The sequence below is a fragment of the Notothenia rossii genome (assembly GCF_949606895.1).
Source record: "Notothenia rossii genome assembly, chromosome: 9".
In the NCBI taxonomy this organism is placed as follows: Eukaryota; Metazoa; Chordata; class Actinopteri; order Perciformes; family Nototheniidae; genus Notothenia; species Notothenia rossii.
The window spans coordinates 4,251,050-4,269,503 of record NC_136907.1 but is presented as its reverse complement, the minus strand read 5'-3'; the positions used below and the strand labels follow the sequence as shown (position 1 = coordinate 4,269,503).

Genomic DNA, 18,454 nt, shown 5'->3' with positions numbered 1-18,454 from the left:
ATAATTAAGTAAATGTAAAACCCTTTACACCCCGGTTACACCTTTCATTTGCCCTGTACAATGGGCGCTGTAAGTGATGAAAGTGGGGAAGTGTTGGCTTATCAGATGTCCGCAGCTCACAGCCAAAGTGGGTGTTGGAGCGAGCAAGGGAGATAAATGCAATTTATGTAAACAAATATTTCTGGTCAGACTGCCAGACACCATTTTAGAGCTCGACGGAGCAGGAGGACAACAAGGTGAGTGTTAACACCAGGATCTGCTTTCTGACATATTCATTATTTACTCTGTTTTACTGGATGTCAGAAAATAACTTCTTGCTTAAAAATATGCGTCCTAGAGTCCAATGAGACTTCTGCAAGTCTTGTAAACTTTTATTACTTCCTGTTTTCTGATTAATCAGAGTTACATAACATGTGACGCAGTCAAAATGGAGAGCGGCCTGAAGTCTGACTGATTTCATGTATTTTAACCAAGTTTACTATTAAGTACTATTTTGTGTGTGTGTGTGTGTGCGTGTGTGTGTGTGTGTGTGTGTGTGTTGTGTGTGTGTGCGCGCGTGCGTGTGTGCGTGCGTGCGTGCGTCCGTCCGTCCGTCTGATCTCTCAGATTGGAGAAGATGAGCTATTTAAAAGATGAGGAAGAGGACACATCTTCAGTCTCCAGCTTTCTGTCTCTGAATAGTGACCGGTCTAAAAGCTTATCTATAACCTTCAGTAATGAACCTGGACCCTCAGACACAAAGTAAGAGTCTGTTTCTACTGTAAACTGACCTGAAGAGGATTAGGCCTACGTTTTTAGTACATTAAGAAAGTTGAACTCTTGTTCCTTGTCATCATCAGCAAAAGTCTCCTCTGATTTTGGTGCAGTTTCCCCACTTGAAAAGGACTTGAGGCATGTACTAACTTTGAACAGGATTCCACTGCAATGACACAGCTTTACTTTTCAGTCTTTTATTTCAGCAGTTTACTTAAAGGGTCATTCAATAGAAAAGGTGGAAGTGCTGTCACTTACTTTTGCAGACACCAAAATACATGACGTTGACCTAATACTCACATTCATTATATATGTTGAATAAATAGAGATTGTCTTTGCAATGGTACTAAATAAAAAATTAATAAAAAATGGTTTTATACGTAAATTGCAATTTATTTAAAATGCCAAGTTCAAGGAACTGCCTTGTCACTTTGATCATACATGGAAGTGTAGCCTATAGTTTTAATTTAAAATATATTTTTTCAATAAATAAATCTAATTTATATTTACATAACATTACAAGCATTAAATATAACACTGAAATGGTAAAAAAAAACGCTAATTATTATTAATAATATCAAATAAATGTCAGTCACCCAAAATTACATCATTGGTGTTACTGCTACACAAAACGCTTTTATTTTTGAAATAATGTAAAACCGCATAAAGCTTAGCAGACTCTTCACGCTAACGAAGGATCACTTCTAGGCAGGGTTGGGAGGGTTACTTTGTAAATGTAATCAGTCACTGAATACTGAATACATGCTCTGAAAGTAATCAGAATACAGTTACAGTTACGTGTCTTAAAAAAGTAACGTATTCAGATTACTTTTGGAATCCTTTCTTTTTCCATAACAGATGGGTATGTTTTGGTGAACAGGAGACACTTGTTTTACTGTTTTAATGGCTCATCAAGAGCACAAACACAACATCTTGGTGTCATTCTGGACAGCTCCCTCTCGTCTGCACCCCACATAAAGAACCCAGACTGCATTCTTTGTCCTGTCTTAAAACCTTTCCTTGGAATATGTTATGAATTATAAGGTGTCCTTGGGTGCTTTGAAAGGCGCCCCTAAATAGAATGAATTATCATTATTATTATCTGAAACGATGTAATAACTTTAACAACTTTTTCCAATCACTTGCCCCATGCATTCAGCAGCAGCAGGCCATTTATTTGATCCCGCTATGAAATGTCATCACTTCGACAATAAATAAATGCTACATAAACGTTATCTTGCACATTTTATCTAACCATCTCCGTTTCTAACTTTCAATATATTTTAAACGAGAGTTCTCTCTCTCATCTGCGTGCGGGGCCTGACAGACACGCTGCATCTCTCTCGACAGTGACTGTAATCAGATTACTTGTTTTTCAAATGTAACGCCAGCTGAATACAGTTAGCCTACTTGATTTTTTTATTCTGATTACGTAACGCCGTTACATGTATTCCGTTACAACCCAGCCCTGCTTCTAGGCTACTGTCCCGCAGCGCCTGCCTCTCTGTCGGACTCTGTCGCATTGGGGCAACTGCTGTGGTGCGGAGCGCATTAACCAGACTCTTCACAACGAAGAATCACTTCTTCTTCAAGGCAGGGAAGGTTTCGCAGTACGCAGTCTACTGTCCCGCAGCTGCTGCCTCTCTGTTGGACTCCGGTACTGCACCTTACTCACGAGACGTTGTAAAAAAAAAAATGGGTGGGGGCCGAACGCAGTAACCACTCCGCCAACGCCACATTCACCCCCGTAGTGCGGGCCGGATGAGAATGTCTGGCGGGCCGGATGTGGCCGCCAGTTAGTGGTCACTGCTTTACAGTATGAGGGAGGGTAGACAAACAAGGACAGGCAAACAATTAAGTATAGTAAATAAAATAAACAAAAAAAGGCAGTCAAGAGGAAGTTGATGAGGAGGGGGGGCTTATGGGTAGACAGAGTTGAAAAGATGTGTTTTGAGGCGGGACTGAAAGACTGTGAGGGACTCAGAGTCACGGAGATCTTGGGGGAGGGAATTCCAGAGCCTAGGAGCTGCCACTGAGAAGGCTCTGTCCCCAATGAGTGTGGATGTGGGAATGGATAGGAGTCCGGCTGCGCTGGATCTGAAGGACCGTGGGGGTTGATAAGGACTGAGAAGGTTTGTGAGATAAGGGGGGGCCAGATGGTGGAGTGCTTTGTAGGTGAGGACCAGAATTGTGTAGTTGATGCGATGGGAGACAGGAAGCCAGTGGAGGTCTTTGAGGACTGGGGTGATGTGATGCCATGATTTGGTATGCGTCAGGAGACGTGCAGCTGCATTTTGAACCCGTTGTAGTCTGTTGAGTGCTGATGCCGTAAAGAAGTGAGTTGCAGTAGTCAAGGCGGGAGGAAATGAAGGCATGCATGTCTTTCGGCTGCGGGGGCGGGTGAGAGAGGGTAGGATTTTGCAATATTGCGGAGGTGGAAAAATGAGGTTTTGACTGTTTGGCGGATGTGAGGTTCGAGGGAGAGGGTGGGGTCAAAGATTAGGCCAAGGTTGCGTGCCTGATTGGAGGGGGAAACAATGTTGCCATCAATGGTGAGTGTTATGTTAGTGACTTTGCTGAGGGTGGATTTGGAGCCGATTAGGAGGAGTTCTGTTTTGTTGCTGTTCAGTTTGAGGAGGTTATGTTGCATCCAAGTTTTAATAGCTATCAGACAGGAATCGATGTGGGTAAGGGGTAGGTTATGGAGGGATTTGGTGCTGAGGTAGATCTGAGTGTCATCAGCATAGCAGTGGAAGTCCAGGTTGAAGTGGCGGAGTATCTGACCAAGGGGCAGGATGTAAATGATGAAGAGAAGGGGGCCAAGTACTGATCCTTGAGGAACGCCTTGGGAGACTGAGGCTATAGCAGAGGAGTGGTTGTGGAGGGAGATGAAGTGGAATTGTTCAGTGAGGTAGGACTGGAGCCATCTGAGTGCAATACCTTCAATACCAATGTCCCTGAGTCGGGTGAGCAGGATGTTGTGGGTCACGGTATTGAAGGCTGCACTCAGGTCGAGGAGGATGAGAATATTGAGGGAACCAGTGTCAGCAGAGGTGAGGAGGTCATTGAGGACTTTGAAGAGTGCAGTAGATGCAGTGAACTTGTGCTCCTCTGGGGGATGTGATGAATCGTATGTGTGGTGAATTGTAAGCTATCTACCTGATCACAAAGGTATATTGTATAGAACTTTTTTTAAATATCAAACTAGAATTTTCCCCCTTGTTGTACCTTTGGTGAGAATCAGCTCCCCTAAAGTGCTATAAAGGATGTGTTCATCTCCACAGAGGGAAGGAGGAGCAGCTGTCCAGCTGTGCTCTGTGTCAGGACGTCCTGAAGGATCCAGTCTCTACCAGCTGTGGACATTGGTTCTGCAGACAGTGCATCACCTCATACTGGGAGCAGCGCCCTCCATCAGGAGACCCCTCCTGTCCCCAGTGTGGAAAAAGATCCAGAACCAGAGCTGGACTGCAGACAGCCAGTCAGACCAGCTCTGTACGAGGTAAGAGGCCGAACTCATGCAGCGCCTTATTCCTCTTCCTGGTTCATTTGTGTTTGATGAGGTATTCTGTTGTAGAGCAGAGACATTAAGCTGTTTGCAAAACATTTCAACTCTGTCTGTTTTTATGAGTTTATTGTTAGATTCTCAAAAGCATTTCCTGATTCTCTCCTGTTCCCTTCTCTTCCAGCAGATAGTGGTCTGCAGGAGGTTCTAGATGAACATAGGCTCAGTCTGGGGAGGAGATGTGAACGTGTGACTGAAGGAACTGATCAAAGTGAAACCCTCCTCAACAGAATCTTCACTGAGCTCTACATCACACAAGGCCAGAGTGAAGAGGTTAATACCCAACATGAGGTGTGGCAGCTGGAGACAGCTTCCAAGAAGAAGCCCCTCCATGACACTCCAATCAAGTGCCAGGACATCTTTAAAGCCTTACCTGACCAGCAGACTCTCATCAGAGCGGTCCTGACCAACGGAGTCGCTGGAGTTGGAAAAACCTTCTCAGTGCAGAAGTTCACTCTGGACTGGGCCGAGGGTTTGGGAAACCAAGATGTCAGTCTGGTGATCCCGCTCTCCTTCAGGGAGCTGAACCTGATCAAAGGTGAGCAGTACAGTCTTCTCAGGCTGCTCCATGTTTTCCATCCAACCTTACAGAAGGTCACAGCAGAGCAGCTGGCTGTCTGCAAAGTGCTGCTCATCTTTGACGGCCTGGATGAAAGCAGACTTTCTCTGGACTTCAGAAACAATGAGGTTGTGTCTGATGTCTCTCAGCAGTCCTCAGTCAACGTGCTGCTGACAAACCTCATCAGGGGGAAGCTGCTTCCCTCGGCTCTCGTTTGGCTGACTTCCAGACCTGCAGCGGCCAATCAGATCCCTCCTGAGTGTGTGGACAGGGTGACAGAAGTACGAGGCTTCACTGACGCCCAGAAGGAGGAGTACTTCAGGAGGAGATTCAGAGAGAAGAAGAAGGCCAGCAGAATCATCTCTCACATCAAGAGCTCCAGGAGCCTCCACATCATGTGTCTGATCCCAGTCTTCTGCTGGATCACTGCTGCAGTTCTGGACCACATGTTGACTACAGACCAGAGGGGAGAGCTGCCCCAGACCCTCACTGACATGTACTCACACTTCCTGCTGGTCCAGACCAAGAGGAAGAAGCAGAAGTATGAAGAGGGACATGAGACGAGTCCACAGCAGCTGACGGAGGCTGACAGGGAGGTTCTTCTGAAGCTGGGGAGGCTGGCGTTTGAACATCTGGAGAAAGGAGACATCATGTTCTACCAAGAAGACCTGCAGCGCTGTGGTCTGTATGTCACCTTGGTGCACTCAGGAGTTTGTAGACAGATCTTCAAAAGAGAGAGTGTGATCTTCCAGAAAACAGTCTACTGCTTTGTTCATCTGAGCATTCAGGAGTTCCTGGCTGCAGTCTACATGTTCCACTGTTACACCAACAGAGACACAGCGGCACTGAAGGAGTTCCTGAAGAGTGATCAGGCGTACCCACCCCTGGATGTCTTCCTAAAGGGAGTCATGGAGAAATCCCTAAGTAGTCAAAATGGCCACCTGGACCTGTTTGTTCGCTTTCTCCACGGCCTCTCTCTGAAGTCCAACCAGAGACTGGTAGGAGGCCTGCTGGGTCTCACAGACAACAGACCAGAAATCCTCCAGAGACTCTTCAAAAGCCAGCAGAGAGCCATCAGCAACCTGAAGGAGATGAGAACAACAATCTCTCCTGACAGGAGCATCAACATCTTCCACTGTCTGACAGAGATGAAGGACCTCTCAGTACATCGGGAGATCCTAGAGTTCCTGAAGTCAGAGAACAGATCAAAGAGACTCTCTGAGATCCACTGCTCTGCTCTGGCCTACATGCTGCAGATGTCAAAGGAGGTTCTGGATGAGTTGGACCTGAAGAAGTACAAAACATCAGATGAGGGAAAACTGAGACTGATTCCAGCTGTGAGGAACTGCAGGAAGGCCAAGTAAGTCCAGCTGTGATTAACTTTATAAACTAATGTGGATTAGAAGTTTAATATTCAAATAAACACTATAAAATGTCTGCTTTTAACCTGTTAAGCCCGAGAGACCCCGGTACCGGGCCCCTCCTGCAACATCTTGCAGGAAACAGTGTCTGAGGGCATGTTCATTTATATCCATATAACGGGAAGAAACTCATCTAACTGATCATTTAAAAAAATTAATAAAAAAAAAACCCACAATGCTAACGCGCTCAGCGCTAGCATGAATTAGCAACAAGCGAAAAATGCTAACAGATGACTGCACCGAAATTCACTCACAAAACCTTATTATTTATCTTTGCTGCACATCCAACACATCGTTTCACATCGTGAGGTGACACAGAATCGAGGGGTGCCCTCATTATCAATTATACGAACTCGCGGAGATAATAACAAGAACAAACATCAAAACATATGGAGCTAGGTAGCTAAAAACGCTAACATGGCTCACCTGTGTGGTAGTCTGGTCAAAAGTGGTCTTGAATGGCATTAAAACGATAAAAACGCTGCTGAAGTTAATCCATAGGTTAATCCAATGTGTCTGTGTCCCTTTGAAATGATTTCTGATAATCCATAAGCAATAAACCTGCTTTTCGGTTTCCAGATGTCAGAGCTAGAGCTATAGCCCTATAGCAGGGGTGCCCAATACGTCGATCGCAAGGGTAGTGTGGGTAGATCGCATGGCATTGAAAAAAAACTAAGGAAAAAACAAATAAAAAAACCTTTTTATTTTTATTTTAATAAATTGGGCAGGGGCGGCCCTGTAGGTAGATCACTTGGGCGTGGTCATTTTAAAAGTAGCTCCCAAGCTGAAAAAGTGTGGGCACCCCTGCTCTATAGCTTCACTCTCATGCAAAACTGCGTGTGCGAAGCCCCCACTTTTTTGTTTTACCATGTGTGTGAGTGGGGAGATCCTCCTTCGATTCCATTGGCTCTAACGGTCAGAAAGAGATGTCAATCACCAAAATCAACCAATGGGTTCCAGAGAAACGGTAAAACCCCCATTTCCACCCAAATCACCTCAGAGGTGGAGTTTTTTTTGCTAAATCTCTCTAAAAAGGTCAAATGTCACTTGTTTTGCATTAATCTTGATACAGGGTACTTATTATATGTTGTACTTTGGATTCCTAAAGCTTTTAGTCTACCTTACCATCATCCAAGGGTAGTTTTCACTATAAGTAAAAAAGAATCGTTAGACGGACACTATAATTTACAGTTTTTTACTATGTTCAATCTGAATTTTCTTTAAAATAAAAAACATCTATATTGATTCTGACTTTTCTAAATCCAACCCACAGGTTTATCATTACTTTGAGAAAAAAGATTATTAATGTAACCCTTTTAGAAGGGAAGATATGGTCATTTGTTCTGGGAATTTCATTTTCGAGCCTGAGACCTGAAAAAGAGGCTCAGGGCTAAACTGGTTAAAGACTGAGAGCAAAATAAACCAACACTGTTCTTCTATTTATTTATAATAATAGGTCAACTGAACCGTTTCTCTCTTCATATTGAGTGATGGAGGCGACATGTCAAACACATGAAGGACTTTAGAGGTTTCTAAGCATGTGATCACACCACACAGCAGGACTTACAGTTATGACAGAAAAATGTTATTATTACTTTCTAGAAGTTTCTTCATAATTAAACACACATGTTTTATCACAATGTGTTGGAGTTTAAAATAAGATCTATATCATTTCCCATCAATAACAGAGTTATGTCTTAATGCTGATATACTGATAACATCTGATGTTATTCAGTTTAAAATATTTAAACCTTTTTGGTTTGTTAATTGTGTTTGTGTGCGCAATACATTTTCAGATGCTCAGAGAAGCCAAAACATCCATCATTCACCGCCAAATATTAATTAACATTTAAATTTGTACATCTCTAATACTGTCAAGTGATTTATTTAATTTCTGTTTCTTTTGGTAACAGCCAGTGACAGCAGGAGCACAGCCATGTGATCAGATCACACTGACAACACATTACACTCTATTATCATACATTATGATATATCATATTAAATGGACTGACAGCAAATCTCAATTAGAACATATGTCAAATATGTTTTCATCAAATGCTTCAAGTTAAAATAATGTTTCCTCTTTTTTTTAACACATGCTGTAATACTGTATGTGTTATTATAGACTTTCTGGCTGTGAACTCTCAGAGACTCACTGTGAAGTCGTGGCCTCAGCTCTGAAGTCTGACCCCTCCCATCTGAGAGATCTGGACCTGGGTTACAACACTCTGAAGGATTCAGGAGTGCAGCTGCTGAGTTCTGGACTAAAGAGTCCAAACTGCAGACTGAAGTCTATCAGGTCAGTTCACTGACTGCAGTTCATCTGTTTGTGTTTATGATTTTCTGAATTTGAACAAATACATTTTAATTGTTATTTCTTCTATATTTGCTAATGACTGAATATTCATCAGAGTAACAAAGAGAAGGTGAATGTGTGAGGGAGAGAGTTTGAGCTTCCACAGACTCACCCTGTGCTCCAGGAGTCAGTGGAGATGCTGTCAGTACTGATGAGCTGTGAGGGAGATGAAGGAGTTGTTAAACATCTGATCAAAGTTAAAGTTCCAGATTATCAGTGGATTGTTTCTACATCATATCTGACATTCAAACCCTGTTTAACTCTGAAAAGATTATTAAACCTGGAGTTATTTCAAACAGGAACATTGTTTTCTAAAGTTACATCATGTTTTCTTTATTCAGACTGTGCGGCTGCAGTTTGTCAGAGATCAGCTGTTCTGCTCTGGCCTCAGCTCTGAAGTCCAACCCCTCCCGTCTGAGAGTTCTGGACCTGAGTGTCAACGATCTGAAGGATTCAGGAGTGGAGCTGCTGAGAGATCTTCTGGAAAGTCCAGACTGCAGACTGGAGACTCTCAGGTCAGTTCACTGACTCTCTGTTACTGCTGGAGATCTCACATGTTTCATTAGTTCATTAGGCCTGAGCACGAAGTGTGCAAGGACCTATTGTTCTGCATAGAATTCTTATTCTTCATAGTCTGGGGATTCTACCTTTTTTTGATGGGCTTACGACGCTATTCATGTAGCGACATTTTGCAACGCCGCCAGGACGGGTGAAACATTTTACATTCTGGAGTCGATGGGTGCAACATTTCCAACATGCTCGCTAGCGCCACCTGTGAAAATTCAGTTTTCTAAAAATGTACATAGTCGCAGCATGAGTCTGATGGACCTGACATTTTGCACACTTATCCGGGTGGAGCTGCGCAACATATTATCCTCTCGTATCCCTAAGCTCCGCCTACTTTTTTAAAATTGTAATTTGCATAATGTGAAAAACAGTGAAATATTAACATACATTTACATTTTTGTTTTTCAACACCAAACTTAGTGTACAGCATCAGTGGAGGGTCAGACACATTACCGTACAAAATGAGCACGACGTGTGGAAAAATGTGCCCTACATCAATCAAAACGTATTAGCAGCAAGGTGTGGCTTAGACATAAATGCTCCTAATTCATCCAGAATTTATCCAAATATCACAGATTTCGGTGGATAGGTTTAGTCTGTCTTGGGGAATAGGCACAAAAAAGCATGTTCATTTTGGACAATAGGGGGCGCCAGAAACACAACAAATGTATACCTCAAGAACGGATGGACGAAATAAATATATTTTGTCATAGATATACTGGCAGGATGAGTTTAAAATGAGATTTAAAGTGTGGTGAATGTGGGCGTGTCCTTCACAGGTTTTTCTCGAAATCGAAGGGTTAAAAACACTTATGGAGACATAAGTTTGTGTTGAAATGAGCTACGGCCTTTACACTTGGCACACACGTGACAATCCACGACCTTTTCCAGACTGTACAAAAAAATCATAAGTTTTTGCAAATACGGCTCAATAGCTATTGTGCGGTAGTCACATATAGTTTATCCGAACTACCCGAATCTTGGCACAGACATTTCTCATGGAATTGCAGACATATTTCAAAATGGCTTCCATTAGCCCCATCCCCCGTAAAGTTGGCCATTTTGAAAAAATTGCATTTTAAGTGCGTTTTCACGAACTCCTCCTAGGGAAAAGATCGGAAAGATTCCAGTCCAGGACAAGTTCAGCCCATATCCAATGTCATGGGAAATTGCGAATAAAATAGTTGCTAGCTCAATCGGGGAGGTCGTAAGCTAACAGAGAATATACCATTTTCGACTATTTAAATGTTACAAATTCGCTGAAATTAGTTTCGGACGCAAAATTTGGGACACACGTCACAGCCCACAACCTTTTCTAGACTGTACCAACAAATCATACGTTTTCTTAAAACAGCTCACTAGCGCCCCCTATTGTGCGGTAGTCACATATAGTTTCTCCAAACTACCCGAATCTTGGCACAGTCATTCCTCATGGAATTGCAGACATATTTCACATTGGCTTCCATTAGCCCTGCCCCCCAAAAAGTTGGCCATTTTTAAAATTCAGTGTTATTCATGCATTTTAAGCTAATTTTTGCACACTTCTCCTAGGGAAATGATCGGAAAAATTCCAATCCAGGACAAGTTCAGCCTATATCCAATGTGATGCTAAATTGGGAATCAAACAGTTGCTAGCTCAATCAGGGAGGTCGTAAGCTAACGGAGAATATACAATTTTTGACAATTTACATGTCACAAATTACTCTAAGCTACTCGCATATGGTTGTTCCAGTATGCACGAAACGCTGTATACACATTGCTCTTATAATTGCGGACATCTTTCAAATTGCCTTCCATTTGCCCCGCCCCACAGAAAGTCAGCCATTTTGAAAAATGTGCAGTTTTCATGCATTTTCTGCACATTTTTGCAAAGGCCTCCTAGGGAAATGGCCGGGAAAATTCCATTCGATCCAATGCGATGCTACATTGCGAAGGAATAGTCAGTCGCTCGAACGGGGAGCTCACAGGCTAGAATGTACCATTTTCCAACATTTAGATGTCAGAGCTACTCTGCCTTCCACATCATCTGTCTCTCTCTCTCTCACACACACACACACACACACACACACACACACACACACACACACACACACACACACACACACACACACACACACACACACACACACACACACACACACACACACACACACACACACACACACACACACACACACACACACACACACACACACACACACACACACACACTGCTGGCAATGATGTTGAGTGTTAGTCCAGCAGCTCCCTCTGCTGGTGGCACATGCAATTACAACAGAAACATATACACTCCATAACACACACATACAGCTCAGCATATAATATATATCAGGCTACAGCCCATGTATATGTTATGATGTGAGGCACTATTTGGTTTCATATCCAGAGGAGATGCGTTTATTGAGTAAACAAACTGTAAAGGGCAGAAAGTCTGCACAACCCACTGCACCACACGCCACGGTTAAGGCTCCTCTAGACAGCCTCCGCGATAATCGATCCTCGACGAGCCTTTACAGAAATGTGTTTTCCTTCGAGGCGGCGCGCCCACATCCGTTTCCGGATTACCCTATGGGTACAGACACACAGCGGCGTGTGCGTTGAAAGCTTCACCATTCACTTTGAATGGGGTGACGTCACTTTTTGCCGAACTGCATTGTGGGAAGCGAAGCGGCGTGGCTCGCTGCAAAAGTTGAGCAATGTTCAACTTTTGAAGCCTCGGCAGAAGCATCAGCCAATCGAATCAAATGCCAGTACAAGCTCTAGCCAATCAAACCGCTGCTTGTGTGTCAGGGGCGGGAGATTCATGTGATTGGTTGTTGGTCGAGTTTCAGACACGCCCGCCGGCAAGCTTCAACGCACGCCGCTGTGTGGACGGGCCGTTACTGAGATATCTACATTTAAATAAGGCGATTTCCAAAGAAAAAGTTGACATTAAAGTATTAGCAAGAGGCACGTGGTTAGTGTTCACTGATATAAAAATGTGTCCTGATTCGTTTATACTGTCTTATAACTTTACGGTTCACTTGTTTAATTGTATGCTAAAATGATGCTAATATGGATGAAGCTTAACTGTATTTGTTGTTTTGTGTCTTTGTGTAGCTCTTACATTGGTTTTTGGAGTTTTCAATACATTCGAAATCCTCAGTCAAGTGTACGACCATCTTTCGGAGGGATGCGCTACACTTGGTGTTCCGGTTTCCTGTTGTTAGCATTCCAGCTTCACAGTAGCATGCAGCTAGTGCGTTCTTGTGTGTGTAGTTAAAAGGAAAATAAAGTTCGGAGTTCCATATTATAGACACCGCCTCCGACTCCCATTCATCGGCTCTACACCACGCACATTTATTTATTTAATTAAATCACAGCCTGTCTGCAAGTTATGTAATCGCACAAGTTAGTATCGCGATTTCGATTCGATTAATCGTGCAGCCCTAGTTCCCAATCATTTAGATGTGTTTTCACAGATAATAAACAGAAGGCTGATATAAAGATGATCCTCAATAACAGAATGACGGTCACTGTTATTCAGGGAAAGATCATTGATTAGGACGCAGTAATGATGAGCTGCACATTTCAGACCTGAACATCTGATTGGATTATAAACTGATTTTTATCCTCATCATGTTTTCTTTATTCAGTCTGAGGTACTGCAGTTTGTCAGAGATCAGCTGTTCTGCTCTGATCTCAGCTCTGAAGTCCAACATCCATCTTAAAGATCTGAACCTGAGTTGCAACGCTCTGCAGGATTCAGGAGTGGAGCTGCTGAGAGATCTTCTGGAGAGTCCAGACTGCAGACTGGAGACTCTCAGGTCAGTTCACTGACTCTCTGTTACTGCTGGAGATCTCACATGTTTCATTAGTTATTCAACTTATTCTTCTACATATATATAACATCCATACGTTTGTAAATGTTATTTTGTTCACATTTGTATTTCTCTAAATGTAGTCTGCAGTCATAACAGTTGATTGTTTCCTAAAGAAACTATTATTCTTCCACTGCTAGTTATTAAAGTAAATGTATGTTTTCTTTAAAAAAGGGTCTGAATAAAGAAGCTCCGCTGAAATAATATTAGTTTTACATAAAGTTTACTTTCTGCCAAAGAAATGTTTATATTCCCAATAGGGCTTCACGATTTGGTGAAAAAGTCATATTGAGATTATTGTGGACAATATTGCGATTTGTGATTGAATGAACAAAGTGTAATATGTACTTGGTCAGGGAAAGGAAAGAGCACAGACAAATGATCATTTTGAAATCTGTATTTCTCAAAGAATTATAAACAAATACAACAACAACAATATCTGAGTAGGAGGCTACTGTTTGAAAATAACTTAGAATTTGACAAAATAAAAATAAATTCCAAAAATATATCTTCTTTGAAAATAAAGGTTTTTTCTGCATACTTTCTGCACTACTATCCAGAAAATATAAGAACACATGAACATGTTCATTAAATAAGACATCTGGATGCCCAAACAAATGAGGATGTAACAGAGAAAAGAGCAAGTAACACAATGGGGCATATTTAGTGTAACCTCTACAACTGGAACAACATATATGTTAAATAAAAGTGATACCCAAAGTATCGCCATATTAAAGATGGAGCATTATTTTTGGCCACCAATGAACCTGAAAAGGATATTGCATTGTTTTTGTTACTTTCATTGCGATTGTATACATTTCTTAAGTGCAACTTAACTCAACTTCCTGTTTTATTTAGACATGCTTTTCTTTAGAAGGCGACTTTGCGCTATAGAGAGGCGAAGTCCCTCCCTTTCCGGTGGAAAAGGTAGTCAAAGGAGAGAGAAAGATTATCTTTCGATCCCGTTTGAATTGTGCCACGAATTACACATATGATGTTTGTCAATTTAAAAGATACTTTTACAAGTCAAATAAATAAAAATGTGTCGTAAAACTGTGAAGTAACACTTTTTTTGTGTGAACCGCTCAATGAACTACATCTCCCATCTTGCACCACACACCAAGACGGCGGTCACGTTGGAACATTTCACTTCTTTCTTTCAGAATGAGGCGGAAAGTATTAAAAGAGGTGAAAATCACTCCAAGTCTGGGCATGTTGAGAGCTGTACACACACACAAGGGGAGTTAGTCGGTTCATTAGAGCCAGCATGCAGGACCGGGACTCTGGGATTTGTAGTCTTTCTAGTTGCGTATTTTTCATAGTCTTATATTTCAACAGTTTTAAGACAAACTGTGACTTTTTTGACACGGAAATTATTATTTAAGATGAACAAACACCATATGTTTCTCTCCATTGATTTCAATGCATACTTTTTCCGAAATAAGGTCCCATGAGTCCCACCGGAAGGGGAGGGACTTTGCCTCTCTTTTAGCAGGAAGCTACTGTTCCCAAAGAAAAAAACTTGACGAAGATGAAGTAAAGACATTAACGGTGATATCTACATTTAAATACGGCGATATCAAAAGAAAAAGTTTACATTAAAGTATTAGTAAGAGGCACAAGGTTAGTGTTCACTAATATAAAAATGTGTCCTGATTCGTTTATACTGTTTTATAAATTTACGGTTCACTTGTTTAATGGTTTGCTAAAGTGATGCTAATATGGATGAAGCTTAACCGTATTTGTTGTTTTGTGTATTCGTGTAGTTCTTACATTGGTTTTTGGAGTTTTCAATACATTCAAAATCCTCAGTCAAGTGTACGACCATCTTTCGGAGGGATGTGCTACACTTGGTGTTCCGGTTTCCTGTTGTTAGCATTCCAGCTTCACAGTAGCATGCAGCTAGTGCGTTGTTGTGTGTGTAGTTAAATGGAAAATAAAGTTCGGAGTTCCATATTAAACACACCGCCTCCGATTCCCATTCATCGGCTCTACACCGCGCACATTTATTTATTTAATTAAATCGCAGCCTGTCTGCAAGTTATGTAATCGCACAAGCTGGTATCGCGATTTCCATTTCGATTGGAGCCCTAGTTCCCAATCATTTAGATGTGTTTTCACAGATAATAAACAGAAGGCTGATATAAAGATGATCCTCAATAACAGAATGACGGTCACTGTTATTCAGGGGAAGATCATTGATTAGGACGCAGTAATGATGAGCTGCACATTTCAGACCTGAACATCTGATTGGATTATAAACTGATTTTTATCCTCATCATGTTTTCTTGATTCAGACTGAGGTGCTGCAGTTTGTCAGAGATCAGCTGTTCTGCTCTGATCTCAGCTCTGAAGTCCAAAAACCATCTGAGAGATCTGGACCTGAGAGGCAACGCTCTGCGCGATTCAGGAGTGGAGCTGCTGAGAGATCTTCGGAAGAGAGGCTGCAGACTGGAGACCCTCAGGTCAGTAAGGGGTCTCTGCTGGTTCAGCAGTATTGTATGAAACACAGGGAGGTGTTTCTCTCACTGGGGAAACAGATCAGTGATGTTACCCACTGACTGCAGGCTCTCTCATTCTTCCATCAACTAGAGAAGGCCAGCTGGAAATGCAAAGCCACACTTATTATTATTTATTTTTAGCCACTTTCATTTTATTTTGTATATATTGATTGTAGTATTTTTTTATTTAGGTCTTAATGTGTGCACATGTAAAAATGTGTCTTTGATTCTGTGTATATATATATAAATATTTGCACACATATTTTTATATACATTTGTTTTTATATTCTGGATTGTGGGAAACGGTATTTCGATCTCTCTGTCTGTACACACAAACTGAAAGATTGACAATAAAGTTGATTTTGACTTGACATTTAGTTAGTAATCAACTCTCTAACAGACAAATGGGATTTTACAGAAGAGTGGAAAAGGTAGTCTGTTTTTTATGGGATGTTTTTAGTTTCTAGAGTAACGACTGTTACTTCCTTTAATGCAGCTGAGAGCAGTCAGTCGTAGTGTTTGCAGAGAAGATATGATGGGATGTCAGTGTTTCCCCATACCATTGTCTTGGGGGGGCGCTGCGCCCCGCCAACGGAGCCCCGCGCCCCCCCTGGAATTCAAGATGTTAAAAAAAAATTATAATTTCTTTTTTTTAATACATTTTTTTAATATATATATATATAGCACCAAATTGCAACTAATCTATATCTACTGTCACTTTTCACATTGAACATGTGCTCTTTTATTACATAAACTAAAAGCTTTCATTTTAAGCTGTGAGTTTAGTGTTTCTGACCCTAAGAAACGCTGATGCATTAAACAATAACGATAATCCACAGCTCCTCTCTCTGCTCCAGAAGATTTAAAAAATCTCAGAGACAGCACCCCCCCGGAGCAGTAAACCTCGGGGAAACACTGGATGTGAAGCATGAGATTAGTAAGGACTCTGAAGCTGACTGACTCAAAGAACAAACACTTATTTTAAACTGGATCTATAACTGTTGGATTGTGTTCATCCCTACAGGATCAGATATGGTGATTAGAGCCACGATCCAGAAGACCTGTGAGTACTGAATATCCTCCATTCATCAAGATTTTAAACTCTTCAATGGAGCATGACCTCAGATGAAACCTCATTATTCTCTCTCTTTCACCTTCTCCTCTCAGGTGACAGGAAGTGAAGACAGTCAGAAAGGTTAGAGGTCGTACCGTGTGAAGTTTATTTATTGAGGTTTAACCTTTAAACTACTCTACACTCCAACAATAGATATTCTAGTTTTTAGAAAAGTTTTATATAAGTCATGTGACCGTGCTGTAGTTCCTTTATAGCCCAACATTAGCCAACTTTAGTTTAGCGGTGGTGACGTGAAGTCATGTGACCGTGCTGTAGTTCCTTTATAGCCCAACATTAGCCACCTTTAGCTTAGCGGTGGTGACGTGAAGTCATGTGACCGTGCTGTAGTTCCTTTATAGCCCAACATTAGCCGCCTTTAGCTTAGCGGTGGTGACGTGAAGTCATGTGACCGTGATGTAGTTCCTTTATAGCCCAACATTAGCCACCTTTAGCTTAGCAGTGGTGATGTGAAGTCATGTGACCGTGCTGTAGTTCCTTTATAGCCCAACATTAGCCACCTTTAGCTTAGCGGTGGTGACGTGAAGTCATGTGACCGTGCTGTAGTTCCTTTATCACCCAACATTAGCCACCTTTAGCTTAGCGGTGGTGACGTGAAGTCATGTGACCGTGCTCTAGTTCCTTTATAGCCCAACATTAGCCTCCTTTAGCTTAGCGGTGGTGACGTGAAGTCATGTGACCGTGCTGTAGTTCCTTTATAGCCCAACATTAGCCACCTTTAGCTTAGCGGTGGTGACGTGAAGTCATGTGACCGTGCTGTAGTTCCTTTATCACCCAACATTAGCCACCTTTAGCTTAGCGGTGGTGACGAGAAGTCATGTGACCCTGCTGTAGTTCCTGTATAGACTAACGTTAGCTTTTTACTTCAACAATCATGGTCTGAAAATAGCACCTTGAAAGAAAAATCTGATGTCTCTTATTACCATTATATATATTGTTATTTGAACATGTAGGTCAATTCAGGGCTGCGACTGGTTTAAAGTTGAATCTGATTTTGGTTAAATTTGAAGAGTATGCCGAACAAAACAAGATTCATCAATAAGGCTTGCTGTGTGAGCGTAGCTTCAGTTTCAATAACACTTTATACCTAATATTTAATGCATGCCTCCTATTTAATATGTTGCTATTTTGCCTTTTTACCTTTGGCTTTCCTGCATTCATCTGTCCACCATGAAACTGCTTTTTTAAATTAATGTTCCCTTTGCTTCTGGGTATTGATAGATTTGCAGCTTTGATTATAACTTCTATAAATGTGTTATCCTTTAATAATAATAAATTATATTTTTGTGAATAGACTCCAGCGTGTCCAGAACGCAGCCGCCAGACTCCTCACCCACACCAAATCATGGCATCCCATCACCCCGGTCCTCAAAGAACTCCACTGGCTCCCCGTTTCACACCACATCCATTACAAACTCCTGGTCCTCACTTACAAAGCCCTCCACCATCTGCCCCCCCCCCCCCCCCCCCTCCTCCCCCCTACCTCACTTACCTCCTCATCCTCTACCAACCACCCCGGTCCCTCAGATCCACCTCAGCCGGTTTGCTTTCCATCCCCACGGCCAAACTCCGGAGCTTCGGGGACAGAGCCTTCTCTGTGGCAGCCCCGAAGCTCTGGAACTCCCTCCCCCAAGACCTCCGTGAGTCTGAGTCCCTCACCCTGTTCCAGTCCCGCCTCAAAACCCACCTCTTCAACTCTGTATATCCATAAGCCCCCCCCCCCCCCCCACCCTCTCAACCAAC

General features: G+C 42.2%; 1 protein-coding gene across 2 annotated transcripts; it reads left to right on the top strand.

Annotated features, from left to right (window-relative positions):
* The first annotated feature begins 208 nt into the window (after positions 1–208).
* LOC307018481 (protein NLRC3-like) lies at positions 209–18,117 on the top strand. 2 transcript variants are annotated; one of them, XM_079648718.1, is made up of 11 exons: positions 209–236; positions 607–741; positions 4,038–4,252; positions 4,440–6,234; positions 8,421–8,594; positions 8,993–9,166; positions 12,854–13,024; positions 15,376–15,543; positions 16,604–16,642; positions 16,747–16,774; positions 18,006–18,117. In XM_079648718.1, exons 2-9 carry the CDS (start codon positions 617–619, stop codon positions 16,620–16,622), a joined length of 2,841 nt encoding a protein of 946 aa, XP_079504844.1. In that variant the 5' UTR covers positions 209–236; positions 607–616; the 3' UTR covers positions 16,623–16,642; positions 16,747–16,774; positions 18,006–18,117. The 2 variants fall into 2 exon arrangements, with proteins under 2 accessions (XP_079504844.1, XP_079504845.1); XM_079648719.1 differs by lacking the exon at positions 16,747–16,774 and having other exon boundaries at positions 18,006–18,084.
* The last annotated feature ends 337 nt before the right edge of the window (positions 18,118–18,454 follow it).

Coding starts and splice junctions, on each gene's coding strand:
- LOC307018481 (XM_079648718.1), top strand. CDS start 617: ATGAGCTATTTAAAAGATGAGGAAGAGGACACATCTTCAGTCTCCAGC. Junction 6,235..8,420: donor AGGAACTGCAGGAAGGCCAA/GTAAGTCCAGCT, acceptor GTGTTATTATAG/ACTTTCTGGCTGTGAACTCT. Junction 9,167..12,853: donor TGCAGACTGGAGACTCTCAG/GTCAGTTCACTG, acceptor TTCTTTATTCAG/TCTGAGGTACTGCAGTTTGT.